Source organism: Amphiura filiformis, chromosome 12, assembly GCF_039555335.1.
Source record: "Amphiura filiformis chromosome 12, Afil_fr2py, whole genome shotgun sequence".
Taxonomy (NCBI): Eukaryota; Metazoa; Echinodermata; class Ophiuroidea; order Amphilepidida; family Amphiuridae; genus Amphiura; species Amphiura filiformis.
Window position 1 is genome coordinate 11,233,464 of NC_092639.1, and position 21,267 is coordinate 11,254,730.

General features: G+C 36.5%; 1 protein-coding gene across 1 annotated transcript; it reads right to left on the reverse strand.

Annotated features, from left to right (window-relative positions):
* Positions 1-929: 929 nt before the first annotated feature.
* Positions 930-19,856, reverse strand: LOC140166620 (hyalin-like). Its single transcript, XM_072190120.1, has 8 exons — positions 19,547-19,856; positions 15,228-15,695; positions 11,294-11,542; positions 6,029-6,274; positions 4,193-4,420; positions 3,628-3,879; positions 2,826-3,077; positions 930-1,243 (listed from the first exon to the last, which is right to left on the reverse strand). The coding sequence occupies exons 1-8, from the start codon at positions 19,620-19,622 to the stop codon at positions 930-932; spliced, it is 2,085 nt and encodes a 694-aa protein (XP_072046221.1). The 5' UTR covers positions 19,623-19,856.
* Between the last annotated feature and the right edge of the window lie 1,411 nt (positions 19,857-21,267).

Consider the following 21,267-nt stretch of genomic DNA (forward strand, 5'->3'; position numbering starts at 1 on the left):
TTGTTCCCTATAATCTGAAATGTGCAGGCTGCAATGTTGTTTGACGGATCCACAAAAAGGTAGGTTACAGTGCTTTTCCAGCACCAAACAATTCTCCCGATGAATGGGTCTTAGCAAGCAAGGTGACATTTCCGGAATCATCGATAGCCGACGGCTCTGTCCAGTTCACAATCGTTCCAATTGATCCAAGTTCAACATCAGTCACAATATCACATGGACAGTACACCATTTGTGGCCTCCTGGTATCCACTGTAAACACAAGGCAACTAGTTTGATCAAAATCATTTATCAATGTATCGAAAATCGGAAAGTGGATATATTTATCATGACAGTAAGGCGTATGTAAGGCGCACAAAATGGTTTTAATCATAGATTCATCATATTTAAAGGTTGCTTTTTTTGACGAATTCGCCGTTTATCTTCTCAATACAACTTATTAGCTTACCTAAGGTTAATATAATGTAAAAGTTACATGATGCTGAATTTCCATCACCATCCGCGAATACGTATGTTATCCGAATCTTTCCGGGCTTAAATTGGTCACCAGAGGTGTGAGTCTGACTTCTTAATGTCACATTGCCTGAGATGTCAGATGCCCACGGTTCAATCCATGAAATACGTCTACTTTCGTCACCGATCTCAATAGTCTCACTTATATCGTCAGGACAAAGTGTTATTTCAGGTGGTGATGAGTCAACTGAGATGAAGTATTAAAAAGAATTGAGGTATATCAAAATGGTAAAAAACAGTGGGATAAGAAACATCAACAGCGCGGAAGCATCAAGTGCATAGTGTTTCATTTTACTTTTTCACAATGAACAAATGGACAAAAATAAAAAATATATATTACATTAAACAGCACGTACCGTATTGAATTCCTAAAACATATGACGATTGAACTCCACATTTCATGCACATTATAGCCTTATTCAATTTAAGAGAAAAACACATTTTGTACCTGCTGAAACAGTAACAGGGAAGTTACAGGTTGCGAGATTTCCCGAGTCATCTACAAAGACATATGAAACTTCTGTAGATGATTCCACTGGAAACAAAGCCCCTGGTCTGTGTGTAGCACTTTGTAATTTGGAAATTCCTCTCAGATCCACAGCTGAAGGTTCCAACCAAGATACTGCCAACTGTAAGATGCCTAACTCAGCGGATTCGTGAATATTCGAAGGACAGTTAACTATTGCAGGTGGGGCCGTATCCATGTATATGAGTGTGGTATTGCCTACAAAGACTGATGAAAATAAAAATAAACCTTAAATGTAAATACCTCGTTTGCTTGTTTTTGTTTCGGATTTCTTTTTCGGTATTTCTGGCAATTTGTTGCATATTCAATCGATGGTCAGGTGTTTTGTTAATGCTCTAAACAAATGAACACAGATCAATATACCGTCTACTTGGTGCAACTCAGACATACTGGTTTCATAATTACATACATTTCAAGTTTCTTTGTATTGTATTGCTTTTACCAATAATAAATGTATTTTATGTTATGTATTACATAAACATTAGGATCATTTCAGCTATTGTACACACTATAGCGCATTTCAGATAAGTATCACTATATCCGCATGTATATGCTCCGTACCCTTAAAAGATTTGGTTTTACCTCTGATGAAGCAGTTATTTACAAACGCTATGTACGGCCATTGTTAGAATACGGTGATGTTGTATGGGATTCGTCTTTGACATGTGAACAGGTTAATTCTCTTGAAAAAGTGCAAAAAAGGGCTTGCAAAATAATACTTGGCAAGAAATACAACTCATATACTGATGCAATTGAAGAATGTGGAATTCAGACTCTTTCTGACCGTAGGAAAAATCAGTGTGAAATTTGCTCAGTCTCTGCCAAAAATGTGATCGTACGAGCAATCTCATTCCACCTAGGCGTTCTATGCATGGCAGAGAATTGCGCAATTCAGATTCCATCATTCGTATACCTTGTAGAACTGAGCGGTTCAGAAAGAGTCAAATTCCACACTTCATCAACTTACTTAATGCTTAAAAATTGATGTTTTGTTTCACCCAATGATGCAGTTTTAACAATTTGATGGAATTTAATTATTTTGATGTGATAATTTTTATGGTATGGGTATGAGTGTGAATATGAATGATTTGGTGTGTGTGTGCGTGTAATAATTATGTGCAATATAATTTTTGTGTTTCTCTTATGCTTATTTGATTTGGTGTGTTTGGGAGTAAGAGGTGTCATTAGGAGTCGAGTGGGGGGGGTGTGAGTGGGGTGTGAGTGTGAGTGGGGTGTGTGTGTGAGTGGGGTGTGTGTGTGAGTGGGGTGTGTGTGAGTGGGGTGTGTGTGTGAGTGGGGTGTGTGGGGGTGAGTGGGTGTGTGTGTGAGTGGGGTGTGTGTGTGTGAGTGGGGTGTGTGTGTGAGTGGGGTGTGTGTGTGAGTGGGGTGTGTGGGGGTGAGGGGTGGGGTGTGTGTGTGTGAGTGGGGTGTGTGTGTGTGAGTGGGGTGTGTGGGGGGTGAGTGGGTGTGTGTGTGAGTGGGGTGTGTGTGTGAGTGGGGTGTGATGGGGTGAGTGTGGAGATAAGCTTTTGTAATAATTAATAATTATGTGCAATATAATATTTTATGTTTTTCTTATGCTTATTTCTTGTAAGATTATATTTTAATAACTTATATGTGTAATAATAGTAAATAATTTTGATGTTTTAAGATTGTAAAGGAACGCAATTTGGCTATTTGCCACGATGTTATTTTCAATAAATATGAAATATAATGAAATGAAATTGTTCTAAAAAATGATATACACAAATCATGTAACTGACGTTTTTCTAAATCATGGCAGGTTTACCTTCTCTCAGGTTGACTTGGAATGCACAGCGTGCTTCATTGTTGCTTCCATCTTTGAACACATATACAACCTCAGTGTTTCCAGTTGTGAATGCATCTCCAGGATGATGACTTTGAGACACGAGTGATACGTTTCCTGACACATCCGTAGCTGATGGAGCCATCCAATATACAGGTGTCCTAGATCTACCAGGTTGAATGTCTAAACTAATATCCGATGGACAAGAGTGAATGGTAGGTGGCGTTGTATCAACTTTAAAGAAATAATTCAATATACCCATCATATTTTTACTTTAAATAATATTAATACAAATTATGACCTTCGTATAGGCAAAATATCTAATTTTCGATCATGAGAGGATGTACGTTCTATGTACTGTGTCAGCGTACTTTTCGTGGAACAACACGATCGCGCGCGAGATTTAAAGACTAAAGTATTGCTTGACTTGACTTGACTTGACTTGATTGTGATTGGTCAATTCTCGAAAGATATGCTTGCGCCGTAAGCGTGTTGTCTATGCGTAGTAAGCTCGACGTAAATATCTGTGCGTACACAGGTTGGCTCTCATAATCAAGAATTAGATGTTTTGCCTATAGCCTTCGGAAGCAAGTAACCCAAACCACCCGTTCCAAATAAATTAAGGATTATCATTTAGACCTGTCTCAAACAAAAATAAACCTAATTACACCACAATACATAATACTAGTTTTTACGAATCTTATAGCGAAACAATTAAAAATGAATGACCAGTTGCCGGGCCTAGATGCCTCATACTTTCCCATGAGTATTCATTGTATGTTACCTTCATGTACCACGACTGAGAAGTTGCAGTATGCTATATTATAAGAATCATCTGCGAATAAGTACATTACTGAGGTCGTTTTGATTGGAAATCTTTCACCAGGAGAATGAGTGGCTTGAATTAACATAACACGTCCATAATCATCAGTAGCTGAAGGTTGAGTCCAGTATACCGGTTCTTCTAACACACCGAGTTCAGCATAGGCCTCTATGTCTTCATCACAGTCGCTTACAACAGGAGGAACGGTGTCATCTAAAATTTGAAAAAAAATAATGAAATGGTTGAATGATTATACCTTAATTTTATTGAACAAGCCGAAATCTTTATAATCAGCTGCAGTTTCACGGTGTTTCATTTTTTCCATAGTGACGAATACCAAATTATGACATCATCGCTTTGTTGTATGCAACTTACGTTAATCTATATCTCTATACATTAGACTTTCACTTCAGGAATTTTGTATTAGAAATAATATTTTGTTTAGTGCTTATTTAATCCCGATGTCCAGGTAGTCAAAGATATTTCCTTTTAAATTTTATACTTTAACATTATGGTACATACGTACATGACATATAAATAGTAAATCTGCAGAACGCAGTATTCCCAGATGAATCGGTAAACGCATATACTACTTCACTTTGTTTGCTAACGAATAATCCTGGCAAATGCGATTTCACAATGGTGATATTCTCAGACAAATCCCAAGCATCAGGTTCTCTCCACGTGACGTGTCTTCCACCTACGCTATTAAAATCAGATGGACATCCAGTAACCGTTGGTGTCGTCGTATCAACTGCAACAATAAGAAAAGAACGTGTTTTGCTTTTTTGATGAGAAAACAAATCTTAGTTCAATTATTTAATGCAAATCCGCATTGGAAGCAATTTCAAAATTGAATATTTAGTATAAGAAAGATACAATGCATGAAGTAGTGCTCAGTTCTAATTCCGATTCCAGAAATATACAGCACTATTTGTTGGGGTGGGGGATTAAACAATATTATCTTTTTTGGAAAATGAAACATACATTATGTCCTACTACTTTAGTTAGAAGTAACTTGCAATAAAATTCCAATCTAGATATTTGACCAATTTTTATATAGGAATAAGGGTCAAGAACATGCTTTGTAAGATGCAGTGACATAAAGCCCAAAGACTTGCTGATAGACTAACTTTAGGTTTCTGTACTCTAACACTTTTTGTAACATATCTTATAACCAATAAATATAAAAATAAAGCAATTATTAACTAAACCCAGCCGAATATTAAAATTGGACTTAAAATATTAAGATTTTGCTATATTTTATTTGGCAAAACAGGATATTGTTTATTCCCCAATCCCAAAATAATGTTGTGTTTCGGGAATCGGTAGTAGTATGGATTACCTATAATAAGGAAATTATAAACTAGACGTGCTGTGTTCACAGAACTCAAACACAGTCCTGTTGTTTCAAAGCATTTGACCCATACTGATGGAGCGAAATTAAAACAGGTTGCTGTTGATTTTAACATGTTTACGTGATATCACCTGTGCCTACGTTGTGACAGACTTTAATTGAAGACCTTAGTGGATAAAGTAGTTAAGTGCCAAAATACCAGTTCCGAGAAAAATGGGTTTAAAGTTATGCGGCATTGTGTCTATTGACCACAAACTTAGTTACTTTTGTATAAAATTTGCTGTAATGAATTGATATGGATATTGTACTTAATGTAGCTATTTTTCAACGATTTGTCATTTATTGATTTTCTATAATCAATAATCAGTATTTTGTACTTGACTACTTTTTCCACTAAAACCATGGGTCAGATTTAAACAATTGCATTTTTCAAAAAATTGAAAGTTAATAATTGTTAAAAGTATACATTTTTAAAATGCCCATATCGAGAGGAACAATTTGGTGTATCATTTATGCAAATCGGATGTTGTTGAAAATTTGACCTCGTTTGACCTTTGATTGACCTTGACCCTATAACTGCTAAACTAAGCACGTTAGATATGGCAAACTATATATTTTTGTAATCCTTATACCCTAAGGAGTAATTTGGGACCAATTTGAAACAAATCGGACCATTTTGAAATTTTGACCCCACTTGACCCCTCACGTGACCCCTACTTGGAAGGGGTCAAATCGACCCAAATTTTCGGGAAAAAATGTTTGACCCCTAGTGACTTATAATCTGCCAATAACTCAATTTCGTCAAAATGGCACTTAACTACTTTATCCACTGGGGTCTTCAATTCCAAAATGTGACATCCAACTTTTAATAGCTTTAGTAAGGATTTGTAGAATTTGACAGCTACTTATAATATTATGGTGCATATATTTATGTTCCGCACAAGAATAACTCTTAAATTTACAGTATATCTATACTTATCCTTTGCATTATGGTTATATACATACCTATGTTAACCGTTACTGTAAAACTACAAGTATCTGCGTTATCTGACGTGTCAATGAATAGGTATGTTACAGGTGTTTGTCCAATAGGAAACTTCGTAGAGGGCTCGTGTGATCGTATAAGACGTGGTGTGCCAGATAGATCAGTAGCAAATGACTCACTCCAAGAAACATTAGTTCCGTCGGTTCCAAGCTCAGTACTTGTGGTTATATTCGTGCAGTTAAAAATTGATGGAGGTATTGTATCGACTGTGAATAAAGAACAATGAAACAGTAAAGTTTGTCATCGGAAATATGGCAAATTCAACAATGATTTTATCACAATAAGCCAAATCGCTATTGTAACTTCCGGTTTTTTTTAGGACACTTTGCCCTTTGACCTATCTGGAAAATTCATTATTATGTAACGTAAAACCTTGAGACAAAATCGAATAAATTATTTGATTAATCAGCCACGTACATTGTCTTAGACACCATTCGCCGCTGATTTGTCTCATATAATATATATATTTATTTGCAATTATTATCTAAATTAACTAGACCTATAACATTTGGCGCAAATTATTTTAAGCCTATTTTTATACAGGGTGTCCCAAAAAAAGAGGCCCCTCATTGCGCCCTCTTTTTCTCCTATTTTGAAAAGTTGATTAAATATATTTTGGTATGTAAGGAAACCTTTAATCGTTAGCTTTAATAAACCAAAACAGGTATTTCAATCGGCTCACAACTTTTGAAGATATGCCCTTTTGAATAAAAGTACCCGTTTTTCACTCTGTCCACGGATAGCAAAAAGAGTGGTTGGGATGGGTCACGCTGTGGAGTGGCCTGCACGATCACCAGACCTCACACCACTTGATTTTTTTTCCTTTGTGGCAAAATCCAAGATCTTCGCAAACGTATTACTGAATGCATTCGCAAGTATCTGGCGCACAAGGATGGTAGGCAACGCAATTGATGCAATGAGGACCAGGGCTGAAACCTGTATTCGCCAAGGAGGCAACCAGGTAGAGGGCAGAGCAGCACAGTAAACTCACTTCAGAAGAACCAAAGACAAACCAAACAGCCTTTTAGGACTACCTTTTATCCTAAAAAGAGAAATGACTTATGTTGTAAATAAAAAAGAAAGCAAGAAACAACAAAGTAAGAAAGTAAGAAACATAATAAAACAAAACGGCATAAATAACCAAGAAAAATAAGTAATTGCAAGTAAAGCAAAAGAAGTCCTATTCGGCATCCATTTTACTCACAAATTAATGACAATATTAACCAAATCCATTGCCCATAAACCCACCGGTAAAGCCCATTCCATAAATAAAGTTATTTTATAAAGTTATCATTGAGGAATGTTTGATATTCATGCATGGTATGTGTACTCCTTTCAATCTTTGAAGTAGCCAAACCTTCTCCGTGGACAGAGTGAAAAACGGGTACATTTCTTTAAAAGAGCATATCTTCAAAAGTTGTGAGCCGATTGATATAATTGTTTTAGTTTATTAACGCGGCTGTGTACTCTAGCCATTGTTTCTTTCTCAAAATTGAGTTTTTTTGATATGTTTGTACCTTGTTATGTTTTTATAAATACAAGGAATGAAAATCCAGATTTGTAAACTCCAACTGCAATATTTTAAGGATTTTATTTCACTATTCCACTCGTGTTTGAAATTGAAAAGGAAAGAAAATCTTTGTTGTACCAGCAAGGTACACGCGCGCAACAACTCATCGCGTTGCGTATCGCGCAATTTGTTAACGCACAAATACGCGACGCATACGCGACGCTTATCTGCATGCGCGGCGCATCTTATGGAAACACCACGGAAGCACTGATTTCACAAAAACCTAGTGGTCAAACGGCTCCGTTTTAGCTGATAAAACGTAGGTTTTGTCAAGTTCTTTCCCCCGACTTAAATATCAAGTTATGAATGGATTTCGCTCAAACTTCTCAAGGGGCTGTGGATTTACCCGATGTTCACGTAATATAAGTTACAACAACGAAAACTGTCGCATTCTCCTGTGAGATTCGATGAAAGTGCAAAATGTGACCACTTTAAACTTCAACGGCCATTATTCCAATGTTCATTTTCTCGGTAAAATGACGATTTAGGTACACGATAACTCAATAAATACAGCATCTATAGGTAAGCAAATATGATCATCGTAAAAAGTATGATCGACTCAAGAAACGGTTTTCTCATTTTTTTTTATTTTGGTCTATTTCCGATTTTGGGCATCATTTTGTGCAAATAGGCGTTTTTGAATTTTAAAAAGTTAATTTTGATGCCTTATATGGTCAATATCTCAAAAAATAAGGCCAATATCAAAAAAATAAAAAAACCGTTTTTGGAATGGAGCCTCAAGATTGTGCTAAAAACAAAATAAAATATTTCGGAAAGAGTGTTTTTTGTTATGATGTACCTAACAAATATTGCCAAAAACTCACTTTTTGTGATTTTCTTCAAAATTGTTGTTTTTACCCCAAATCTGTATTTATATTAAGATTTATTGATGTCTTGCCTTCATAAAATGTATACTTTTATATGTTTTGCGCGAATAATTACAAAGTTATTGCACTTTTACTACATGCATGTCTGAGAGTACACAGCCACCTTAAAGCTAACGACTCAAGGTTTCTTTACACACCAAAATATATTTGATCAACTTTTCAGAAATAGAAGAAAAAGAGGGCGCAATGAGGGGCCTCTTTTTTTGGGACACCCTGTATTTAAAAGCGGTAAAGGAAAAAATACAAATGAGATGAAGAACAAAACCAAATGACTGTATTACGAATTAAGGCAACAACAATATGAATAAAAGCTTATGCTTAATCAACATAATCAGCGCCCTGCATGCATCAAACACCATTCTGAGAATCAAAGGCTAAAAAAACCCACCAAAACCAGTTTGGGTTTAACCAGGTCTGTAATATGAGTTTTACTCGGCGAGAGAAGCCTGGAACGCGGCAATACATTATGTGCTTGATTTGTAGATTAGAGAAAGCTTTTGACCGAGAGAGTGTACTGCATGAAGCTATTAGGCATTCAGAAGAGGTTTGGAGTTGACTGGAGAGACGGATGATTGACAAGCCGACAGGACAGGTTTCAGAGAGGACACATGTCGTTTTAACCCCAAGTGTAGTTTGGAGAAGAGTACGTCAAGGATGTCTACTGTCATGATCTGTGATTCTCAATGTGGAAATGCAGCAGATGATCAGGTAATGGTGGTATACCAGTTAAGTTCTGAAGCAGGTCTACAATGATTGATGGACAGCTTGAATGCAAGCTAACAAGAATATAAATTAATTAAGCCTAACACCCAACCCTGCTTTTTCTATCGGAAGTTAAAGAAGAAACGAAAAAGGAGAGAAGATGACCAAAGAAGTCACTTGGCAGGCCCGGGATTCGAACCTTAGAACCCCCACGATCACGGACCGGTAGCCACACGGGTAACGCTGCCCCGGGCAGCGATTCCGTGAGCATATAACACTTATGCTGGTTTCATACTACCCTGCCGCTTGCCGCTGAGCGGCGTGGCGCACACGCATTGCAGACAAACGGACACAATCAAGGCTTGTCATTGGTTGAAAAGCCCTGCCGCTTGCCGCAGCGGCAAGCGGCAGGAAAGTATGCTGGAGGCTTTAGGGTGATTGCGTCACCGCAGACCCTGGGATTCACGCATGCGCAGTGGTTTTCATCGTGGTATTTTAATAATAATAATAATAATAATAATAATAATAATAATAATAATAATAATAATAATAATAATAATAATAATAATAATAATAATAATAATAATAATAATAATATAATAATAATATACACTTAATAAAGCGCCGGTATCCATCGAGAGACGCTCATGGCGCTTTGCAAAAAACAACCAATGTACAATGATACAAACATATTATAACAATTAATACCAAAACAGTTCATCAGTGTTGTATAGTTCATGATATGCAAAGAGTCAATTAAAAGCATTTTGGAACAAATGTGTTTTCAAGTTTGTTTTGAAACTACACAAGCTCTTGGCAGAGCGAACCGAAAATGGCAGATTGTTCCAAATGTTTGCAGCTGAAACATGAAATGATCTGCTGCCCCACTGGTTTCTGACAACTGTTTCTTGCTTGAAGAAGTCCTTTTGTAGAAGAACGGGGGTTACGAGCTGGTGAATACATTTCTACAAGTTCATTTAAATATGCTAGAGCTGATATACACAAGATCTTGTAGACAAACAAGGCTATTTTAAATATGATTCTTTGTTCAACTGCTAGCCAATGCAAGTCATGTAAAACAGGTTGCTCATGTGGTTTTGTGTATGTAATAAGTCTGGCAGCAATGTTTTGAATTCTCTGTAGTCTGTGCAGTTGGGTCTTTGTGATGCCATGAAACAGAGAGTTGCCAATGTCTATCTTGGATGTTATGAAGGCATGTACCATCATTTCGGCAGTCTCCCTGTTTACATGTACGTTTACATTTACGGATACGACCTATGATTCTAATGGACACATATGCTGCTCTACACACTGTTGTAATATGGTATTCCATAGAAAGGGATGAGTCAAAAATAACACCCAGGTTCCTACCCTGATATGTGCAACACGGACTTTTGCAGTTTGATATTTTGAGCCAATAACCATGAACTCTGTTTTGTCATCATTTAGTTTCAAGTAGTTATGTGACATCCACAATTTTACCTCATCAATACATTCATCTGTCCAAGCGATTGATAGCAGCATCAACGCTACATTGCTCAGGGTCTACAGAAATGTATATCTGGGTATCGTCCGCATAGCAATGGTAATCAAGGCCATGGCTTTGTATAATGTCACCAAGTGGTAATGTGTATATTGAGAAAGCGCTGGGTCCGATGACAGAGTCTTGGGGAACGCCATAGTCAAGACGGACTTTTTCGGACCTTTCATTATTAATGCACACAAGCTGATGTCTGTCATGCAGATATGATTTAAACCATTTTAACGCTACGTCATCAATTCCAATAAACAGTGACATAAAGAAGATAATTGCAGCTATATGTGTAGCTAAATTAACGAGCTGATGAGAAAAGTGCAGGGTGTATAGATGAGAGCCGTGGGCCTGCCTGATTAAGGGAGAATACAGACATCGGGTGTGTTATAGCGAAAATCCAGGAAAGCTACGACCTCCACCTTCACTAGACGTGTTACAAAAAATGACAAGAAATGAAATTGTCAAACGAATAACGTGAAAAATTAACTGCATGGCTTGGCGGTTATAGGCAAATCCCAATCCGTTAACTTACCAGTGTGTACGTTAATCGTAAAAGTACATGCAGCCCTATTTTGAAGCAAATCCTTAAATATGTATGCCACGTGAGTTATGCCAAGTTGAAAAATATCTCCAGGTGAATGAGTTTTTCCTTCTGTTATTGCTGTGTCATCTATCGCGGTAGGTTCTGTCCAGTTTACTGCTGTTTCGGTCATTCCAAGTTCAATAGCCGGCGCAATATCACGTGGACATCCTGAAACAACTGGGGGATCCACATCTATAACTACACCACAAAAAGGGAAGGAAATAATAAGAGCTTATTAAATTGAGAAAACCGTTGACCATAACTATGTGATTTAAGCGTAGTATATACAATGCACATAAAATGCTCGCTGATAGGGTTATGTAATACGTCCCCACTCTCCCCGATCAACGTTGAATCCTACTTTAGCTTACTTTGTAAGAGAGTCACGATGAAATCGGAACATACCGGTACGTTTTGTAAGCCTATACGACGTAGTATCGTAAAGAACAACGGAACAACGAAATGGAGAATTTTATTGAGATTTTAGGCATTTACTTACATAGGTAGTAACAACAATCAAAAACCCATCGCGTTATCATATCATTATGTATGTGGCATATTTACCCAAGTTCGTACTTTGTAATAGTTTGACGATGAAGTCAGGTCATACGGGTACGCAATTTTAGTCCTATGTAAGAGTCTCACGATGAAATCAGAACATACTGGTACGTTTTGTAATCTATTTATGAACAACAAAATGTATGTAGAATTTCATGGAGATGTTGAACCCGTAAACCATTTAGTTACGCAGCTGTTTAAAACAAGCTAAAACTCACGTATCGTTACGTTTCTTACACAAACCAAGTTGGGTTAAGGGTTGACGTAAGGGTTGACGATGAATTCAGTCCAGACAGGTATGGTATTGTTGCGCATTCAATATCGTAAAGAACAACGGGGAACGAAATGGATGGATAATGTAGAGTTTGATCGAGTTAAGTACCTATCGCGTATCATTGCTTATCAGACAATGTCTGACAGACATGAGCCAAATTGTATTTCTTAAGGTTTTGACGAAGAAATCGCAACTCACAATGATTTCAGTCAGAACAAGCACTACATGTGATTATACGTTTAGTTTCTATGTAACCTATAAATTGTATGTTGTGTATTATCCCTATATGGCATGTCATTTTTGTGTTTTTGTGTTCCAATAGTCTAACTAAATACGATATACTGTACGGTATGGTAAATACATACACGATTTATATCGCGCCTTTTACATAAAGATCAAGGCGCACAGTGCAGTGAATGACAAGAACATGCAGAATGATAAACAAAGCACACAATTAATAAGCATAATAGTGAGATTTTAAGATTTTCTTGAAGCTTGTGATTGTGCGTGCCTCGCTGATTTTACATAGGTGCCAGTTCCACAGTGCTGGTACAGCAGATTGGAATGCTCTGTCGCCAACATAAGTAGTGATTTGAGTTTTGTCCATTGATGATCTTGTGACCAGTCCGGAATGGAGTTTTCTTAGCGAACTATGAAGTTGATGCGTTCTCTCAAGGGCAACCAATGCAGTTTGTGCATAAGTGGAGATGGACTATCGAGTCATTGAGAGATACGAGTCCAATATGATGCGTAAGTTTTGTACAGTATCAGATGGTTTTATGATACTATCACCAACTTTAAATTCAATTAGGCTAAGAGTACTGAGTGTTTGCATTGTGCCGGGGACAAAAAAAAATCAGTTTTATTACTGTTTAGTTTGAGGTTAAATTTAGCACATCAAGTTATTTAGTTAACTAATGCATGATTCCAGTTTGCGAAGAGCTTCATCGAGGTCACCTGGTTCTTTAGGGTTAAAAGATGTCAGAATCTAAGTGCCATCAGCGTATTATAGGTGATAAGTTAATCCGTATTTGCGAATAATTCCTCCTATAGGTAGCGTATAGATGACATACATAAGTGGGCCTACAACTGAGCCCTGTTTTATCCCATAACTAAGTGGACGAGCTTCGGAGAAAAGCGTTAACCTGTTTTTTAAGATATGAATTCACCCATTTCAGGACATTTCCAGAGAAAGTAATGTTTTTCCAGAGATAAAATACAGCAGCACATCATGATCAATGGTGTCGAATGCCTCAGACAAATCCAGCAGCACAAGTAACACCACCTCCAGATTGTCTACGGCATTCAACATCTCATCCCCTGTTTTGTGTACATGCAGACTGCTTAATTTCACTGAGATTGTTCACAGACATTATGTTGATTAATTTGTTTACAAACAACCTTTTCAATCAACTTGGACACAAACTTAATATTTGACACAGGCCTATAATTGGCCAACTCATTACAATCCAGGATGGTTTTTTTTAGGATTGGAGAGAAAGGTTTTAGGAAAACACCTTGAGATAAAGACATGTTGATCAAAGTAGTGTGGTGAGGTACAAAAGTGTCCAGATGATCTTTATAAAGAAGCCACAGTTGTTTGATGTGATAATTTTTTAGTTTTTTAAACAAAACATCATGTACAACCAATTTTAGGCTTAAACAGCTAAAAGTGATATCATGCTAATGTATACAGATGCTTTTGAGTCATGCTCAACTTTAATTTCCCCTCTTTTTCAAAGTTATTCATTTTACAGCATTTTTAAAGCTTTTTCATAATATATAAAATCTATCTATTTATGTCAAAATTGTTGGCGCTATTTAGTTACTGGGAATTACTCTTTCAAGCTTTTAATACATAATAATTCGTTCTATTGTTGGATGAAATGTGTTTATAAAATGTCTTTGTTGCTTGTTTTACTATTCCATCTGTTTTAATGGCCGTATTGATCACCTGTCCCTTTGAAATTAAGAAATATGATTTAGGATAAATAGCGCCACCTATAGTTTTGATTTACCTAATAATGAAGCCAATCAAACAACCGTGAGGTTGGTAGGTATGATATCAATCTTGCATAATTTATTTGAACAGTTGGAAACCAGTTTACCGGGTATTTAAAGTTTGAGAAATACCCTTAGCATCAGACTTAGCTAATTTTCATGATTCAACTTAATCTCTCTCAATAAGCTTGTTATCATGGACCCTTTGCTCCAGATAGGCCTGTTTGTCTTCCAGTCAGCCATGTTTTCTTCATTTTTATTTCTAACCTACGACGCAACTTTCTTTGCTCTTAAACTGTTAAATCATTGTACCATGGATAACATGGTCTAATATATAGTACGGTATACTTAGTCTCTTCAGGAGCGTGGTTGATCATAATGGAGCGTAACATATCATCAAAATCATTGAGATAGTGTTCACAAGTAGCATCAGGTGGTAATTACACAAAGATCAGATTTGAACTAAACTTGATTTATGGCCTTAAAGTTACGGTATTTAACAATTTTCTTAGCCAGACATGGTTTAGCAATATCAATTTGACACACAACCATGAGATGATCGGGGGAGGGAACTCAACATAAGAAGTGACAGTATGTGCCTGTCAGTATGCCCCCTTTTTCAGTTGGAAGTGGTGATAAGCCTTTCTGGTAATAGACCAATTGTGTATACACTAAATGGATATTAGACCAAGTGATATTAGACCAAAACCGTATTTTATTCAGTGTTTTTACTTTAATTCCCCTCATTCTTCAAGCCCCGTGTACACCGTGTACCTACGGACTGTATTAAAATGATGGTACCCATCAATTTGTATGTTTATTGAAAAACCTGTCTCTTCAATATGCAGCATTGGATACTCTTGAAATGTCCAAAATGTATAATTTATGACTTTTTATGGCGATTAATCTACAAATTTTTAGGATCTCATGTTGAATTTGATGTCACACTCATCCATTATCAATGAAAATTGATGAGTACCAATCATTTTGATACAGCTTGTATGTGTGTATCGGATGCACCGGTTAACTACCATTTATTTCGTTTTTTACCTTGAAGAACTGTGGCTCTAATGGAGTACTGACGAAAACCAATTCCTTCGTTAAAGTCTTGTATTTGATTCACTTGCAATGAAGAGTAAAGGTTTCCAGATCTCCAATGTACAAGATCACTACCGCCAGTATCATATCTTATAGTGTGATACTGAAATGACCAACCAATGACGTCACCAGGTTCGACTGTAATGCGTTGGGATTCTGGTACCGTAAACGTTTCGGAACCCTGGCTCTTTGAAGGTATGTCATTGATTCCAACGATTTTAAATCGAGAAGAATAACCAGACACTGGTCTCCATACTACCGCACGGAACGGTCTAGAAGAGTACTTTGCATACCAAGACCATTGCGTAACATATCCATAGCAGGAAAATTCTTTGCTTGAAACAATGGTATAACCATGACCGTCATTATTACCCCTGTTGTACGGAAGTATCGGCCATCCTTGATCGCAAGTTTGAGTACCTTCAAGAAGATATATATTAACATGGTTAATTACCTGTTATTCAAAACCCATAGCCCTGGGTGGAATGATCGTTTGACAGTGGCATCCGTAAGATAACGTGTACGTCTTCTATATAATAATAATCATCAATACTAGTGGAAGACATCTTCTATTTTGGATAAAGTCGGTTCAAAAATGAGATCGTTGAAGAAGGATGTAATTTAAGATTCATTCCCTTCTTTTTCACAAAGTTGACAATTATGCACTATTGGATCCACTTATACATTTTCCTCAAAAGTGTATGTTTTAATGCAAATTTTTATTGAAAGATCCTTATTTTTTACAATCAAATCAAAGATATTTATAAATAATTAATATAATTATTCTCCTCAGGTTTGAACTCTTGCAGTGACTTCGAAAATCAAGGTATCAATAATTACCAGGAACGATTTATTTTTTAATTTCAAATTTTAGCAATGACAAAATGCTGCAGAAATAAACAAGTTATGAAATTAAAACTGATGGTAGGTACAAATTTAAAAGTAGCAATATTCACTTTCCGTCAAAATTTACTGTTGCGGTCATTGTGGTTTCCCTTTTGCATCGACAGCATCACACCATCGATTTGGCGATTTATGAAGATTTTCACCGCGATATTTGCCAGTTTCTTGTTGATGGTTGAGGTGTTGAATTTTTGAAATTGTTTCCCGCGACTTTCGATAAGTTATTTTATCATAGAAACCTATGAAAAATGACTTGGGCTGAAAATTGTGGAAACCCTTTTGAAAGTGGACAAATCCGAGCAAGTTCTTTGAATTTCTAAAATTTGAACGGCAATTGTTACAAAACTACGATGATCGTACTTGTATAGACCCGTATGTTGTTGAATTCCCAATTAATTGTAGGCCTATATTACAAAAAGTTGAGTACACAAAATGCTCACGGGTCAAAAAACATACACATGTATTTCTTCTATCATAAGGATTCAGATTAAAGGCCCACTCAGTGATTTGTTCATCCGGATGATCGTAAAAATCATCCAAATTCAGATTTTGGTACCTTTGTCATTGTCATAGATGTACTAACATTACCTGCTAGTAGTTCAGTGTATTTGAGACAAAATAAGGCATTTACATGAATCTGTAATTTATATAATGACAGTAGGCCTATATAAATTAGCTACATGTATTGGAATGGGGCTTCAACTTCGTCAATACTGCTGTTTTTCTTCGTTTTTTGCCAAATTTTTCATTTCAAAAATACCAAATGTCAATTTGAATGACTTATCCTTCACTTTTAAGCAATATATAATTTTTTTTTACAATTGCGCTGGAATCACTGAATGGGTCTTTAAGTATAGTTTAACATATCTTTGATGTATAGATCTTTATTATTATTTATACTCTCTCTAAGCAGAGTAATCCTATCAAAAAAACATTGATCTTCCTAGGGGCTCTGCTTGTGAATCCAAGTGAGTCAAAATATTAGATCCAAAACATAATACTGATAAAATTGGATGCTTTACACACAATATTTATTGGTTTCGCTATGAGTTTTAAAATATTAGACTCGATCACGTCTCGTCCAATAATTTTAAAACTCATAGCTCGACCAATGTTCTCAATCGATCCAATTTCATATCATTATTATGTTTTCAGAATATTTCTTCCTCTACCTCTCTACACAGTTTAAAACGCCAAAAAATAGCACATTGGACGCATTTTCCATCCAATATTAGCGCACACTAGGACTCTAAACCCCCGTGATTTTCAAAATCTCCCATTTTGCCGCCAGTTTTAACGTATTGTAAATCGACTGATCTTATGCGATCAAAAACGAACACAAACGCACTATATGAAACTATGCGGCATGCATGAACTCAATTTGCTGTTAAAATATCGAACCGGGAGATTTTGATAAATGCTCCACCACCGAGAGAGATGTTCACGGAAAATTTCACGATTCTAGGCTTGAAAATTAACGTTGTGGTGTACTAAATGCATGTTTTAGCTGGAAAGAGATGAAGAAATTAATGTGGTTTGGTGAAATAGTCGTACGAAAGTACAAAAAAATATGAACAACTGGTGCTAAATCACCACGTAAAAGCTGCAGAATTCAGCACTCCCATGCACTCGGACGTCGAAAATTATCAAATTTTCTGACCAAACCAGAGGATTTATACCTGCCAAATGTCACTTTTCGAATTAATTGAAGACTCTGCAAGGTGTGATGTTAGCACAGACACGGTAGGGTTTTAGATATGCAATCTGTATTTTGTAGCTTAAAAGCTTTATCCGTTTATTACCTATCAAATATCATTATAAACACATTATTACCCCATATTTTCAACCCTCATGATAATTCAATTATATCATTTCGCAACTTACGAACGAGTACGTAACTTAAAGAGGGTCGTGAGACATAGTAGGGCCCCTCAATTTCTATGAGAAGTTTTTCAGCTTTACGCTGTAGCGCTCTGTAGATACGCGTACGCACCCCCTTAAGTAAACAACTTAAAATATTTGGGCAAAAATGATGTTTTTTCTTTAAATAGCACTATTTTATGGTAATAGAATAGGAATAAAGGGTGTAGCATTAACCTTTACACCCTAATAATGTGTTATCGGCTGGCTGTAAAACGTTTAAATATAAAAGGGGCGGCTGCACCTCACACATTATTTACGTATTTACTGCGTTTGGGCACATTATTTGGGTGCAAATGATACTGCATTACGCTTTATTTCTGAATTCAAATTATCCCTAGGCTTTGATTTTTCAATGTATAGGTTAAATTTGCTGCTTGAAACAATACACGTAGCCTATGTGTATGATGGTTTACAACCTTTACACTTGCACATTTAGAATTAGAGGAAAAGTTAATTCCGGTACAGGTTGTTGGCCTGACAGACGAAACAAAAACAGTTATTGTAGGTTAAATGCAAACGGTCGGGAAGAACTCTTTTTTCTTTTTTATTCCCAGGGGTTTTCATAAAGGTTTGAATGTATTTCGCATAAACTTTTGTATTTACTTTTATGAATTGGATATGTTATCTCTTTAGTCTTTGATGTGTATGTTGATGCAGGGACAGTGTTGTGTGTGAAATATTCATGCATAGTACGTGTGAGTGGTTTCTGTATGGGGTGGGGGTGTTATGGGGGGGGGGGTATGTGTGAATGTGTGTCCATACCGCAAAGGGGATAGGTTTGGCTTACAGGTGTAACTTTGGCAGTTTTTGAAGGGTCACGTTTTTACAAGCTGAACCGTCTATTTCTTTAGAAATTTTATTTCAATCAAAATTGTTTCTTTTCTAATAAAATCAATTTCTGTTAATTATATTTACATACAGTTTACCTTGTAAAATGTAACTAGCAAATCGCGCCAATGTTACCTTTTTACGCTATACTAACTAACTGACTATAATAAGTTAGAGAACAAATATAGAGCCATTGCGTAAGATCACTTTACAAAATGCAAAACAATAAATGAAAAGACAAACTTTATTCAACTGGATAAAAATATTAACAAAGAAGCACAAGATAAAACTGTTAATGAATAAATAAATGTATACAAACTGGCAGAAGGAGTAAAATAATTTAAAACAACAACACATGGTGTGCTTCAAGCAGAATTCATTTGATAAAACGGTTTTGAAGATATGATATCGAATGTAAAAATGGCTTGCAGTACTAATTCTGCAATGTTCGTGTGGGCACAGGCTACGTGCTTCCATCCATGGATTTTTGTTGTAACAAGTGATATATTATTCGTATATAAATTTGTCAGGTAATTAAATGACATTCAAATTTTGATAGGCCTGCTAGTTATTGAGTTATTACATAAGTTTATTAAAACACTATACTACGGTTTTACCTTGAGCGTCAGAAAGGCTGGATAAATGATAAACAAGAGATATTCCAATAAATACTTTTACAATGACAATAGTCATGATTCCGGTCAAATTTCGTTGTTGTCTTTTTCACCGGAAAATAAAAACAAAGACAGATAACTTCGGCAAACCGCCGAGGGCAACCGCCATCAATGTACTAATAGTACACGCGTTGGTCTGATGCAATGTGTTCTTCACTGTTTGTAGGAGTTGTAGCGAAACCTATGAACGAAGTCCCCGGTACGTCACGAGACTTTAAATTGCGAACTTAAAGAATAGCGCAGTGTTACATAAACCTTTAAACCCAGTGATAAAGGCAAGCTTCCTGTATATTATATTACAAATTGCTAGATAATTTATGCGCTATTGTCACCCATATCGTTAACAGCACATTTTGCAATAACAAGTAAAAACCAATTAACCGAGGGTTTTGAAGTTCAACATAGATTTGTATCTGTCTATTTATATACTAAAATACGGAAAGTAGTTGACTAGCGGTTTAGGTATGATTGTATAGGTAAAATGCGCTCCTAGTGCGCTGAGGGTCCGCTTTGCTTTTGTAGGGGGACTGTTATAGTTGGTTTTTGGCAGGATAAGAGTATGGTTTATACTTTCGCATCAAGGTTAATTTAATATATGCCCGTAAAGAGGGCAGAGCTTGAATAATGAGGGAAATATATAGGATGTAGTACACTGATAGACAGAATGGAGTTAACAGACTCTCAAAGTGGAGTAAACTAGCACTGACTCTCAAAAGGAGTCACCTGAATGTCACAAGAGAGCCAGTTGACTCTACCTGCGGAATCGTGCACGACGTGGTGCTTATTTTGGCACGGACTCTTAAAAGGAGTCGGACCTGACTGTCACTACATCTAGTCAATTGACTGGTTAATTGACTCTACATTCGGAGTCGTTGACGGAGTCAAGAAATTTATGACTCTTCAAGGGAGTTAAACTCTGGAATAGTTTGGCTGTTGACACCATTGAATGTATACTCTCCCATTCCAAGGGGACGGTGGTCCAGCCAAATTTTCTCCATCGTGTCGTCTGACGATCGCCTATATGGCCTATGGCGTGAAACTCAGAGTAGTCTCCTATTCCTTTAGGTCTATACTTTGAATTTTTATCTTGATGTACATCTATGTGTATCATTAGTTTGTGATATATCCGGACTGTCGGAGTAACCCTGTAAGTCAGGGTGACTCTATAAATGGAGTCTGTGTTACCCTAAAAGAAGAGTCCAGTCGCTACGTGACTCTATGTCTAAAATGACTCCATATTGGGAGTCAAATGACTCCTGTGTATAGTCATCAACGGTGACTCTTCAGCGGAGTCAAGAAATTTATGACTCTTCAAGGGAGTCAGATGACTCCCAATATGGGGTCATTTTAGACATAGAGTCTAGAGTGCCTGGACTCTGCTTTTAGAGTCACCCTGACTCCAGTTTGGCTGTCAGTGTATAGGCTACAGGATGACCATTTCTCATTCATTATAAAAGGTTGTCAGAAAACGTTTAAATTTCGGGTTATATAAAGGGTATATTAAGAGTATAAAACGTTTTCATAACCTTAAAAAACATTTTTTGATAATCTACTGCTCAGCAAACAAAAAAGGTTTTACAGGCAACGTTTAAATGCCGGGTTATATAAAATGGTATAAAAACGTTTTAATAACATTCCAAATACATTCTTGAAAACTTGATACA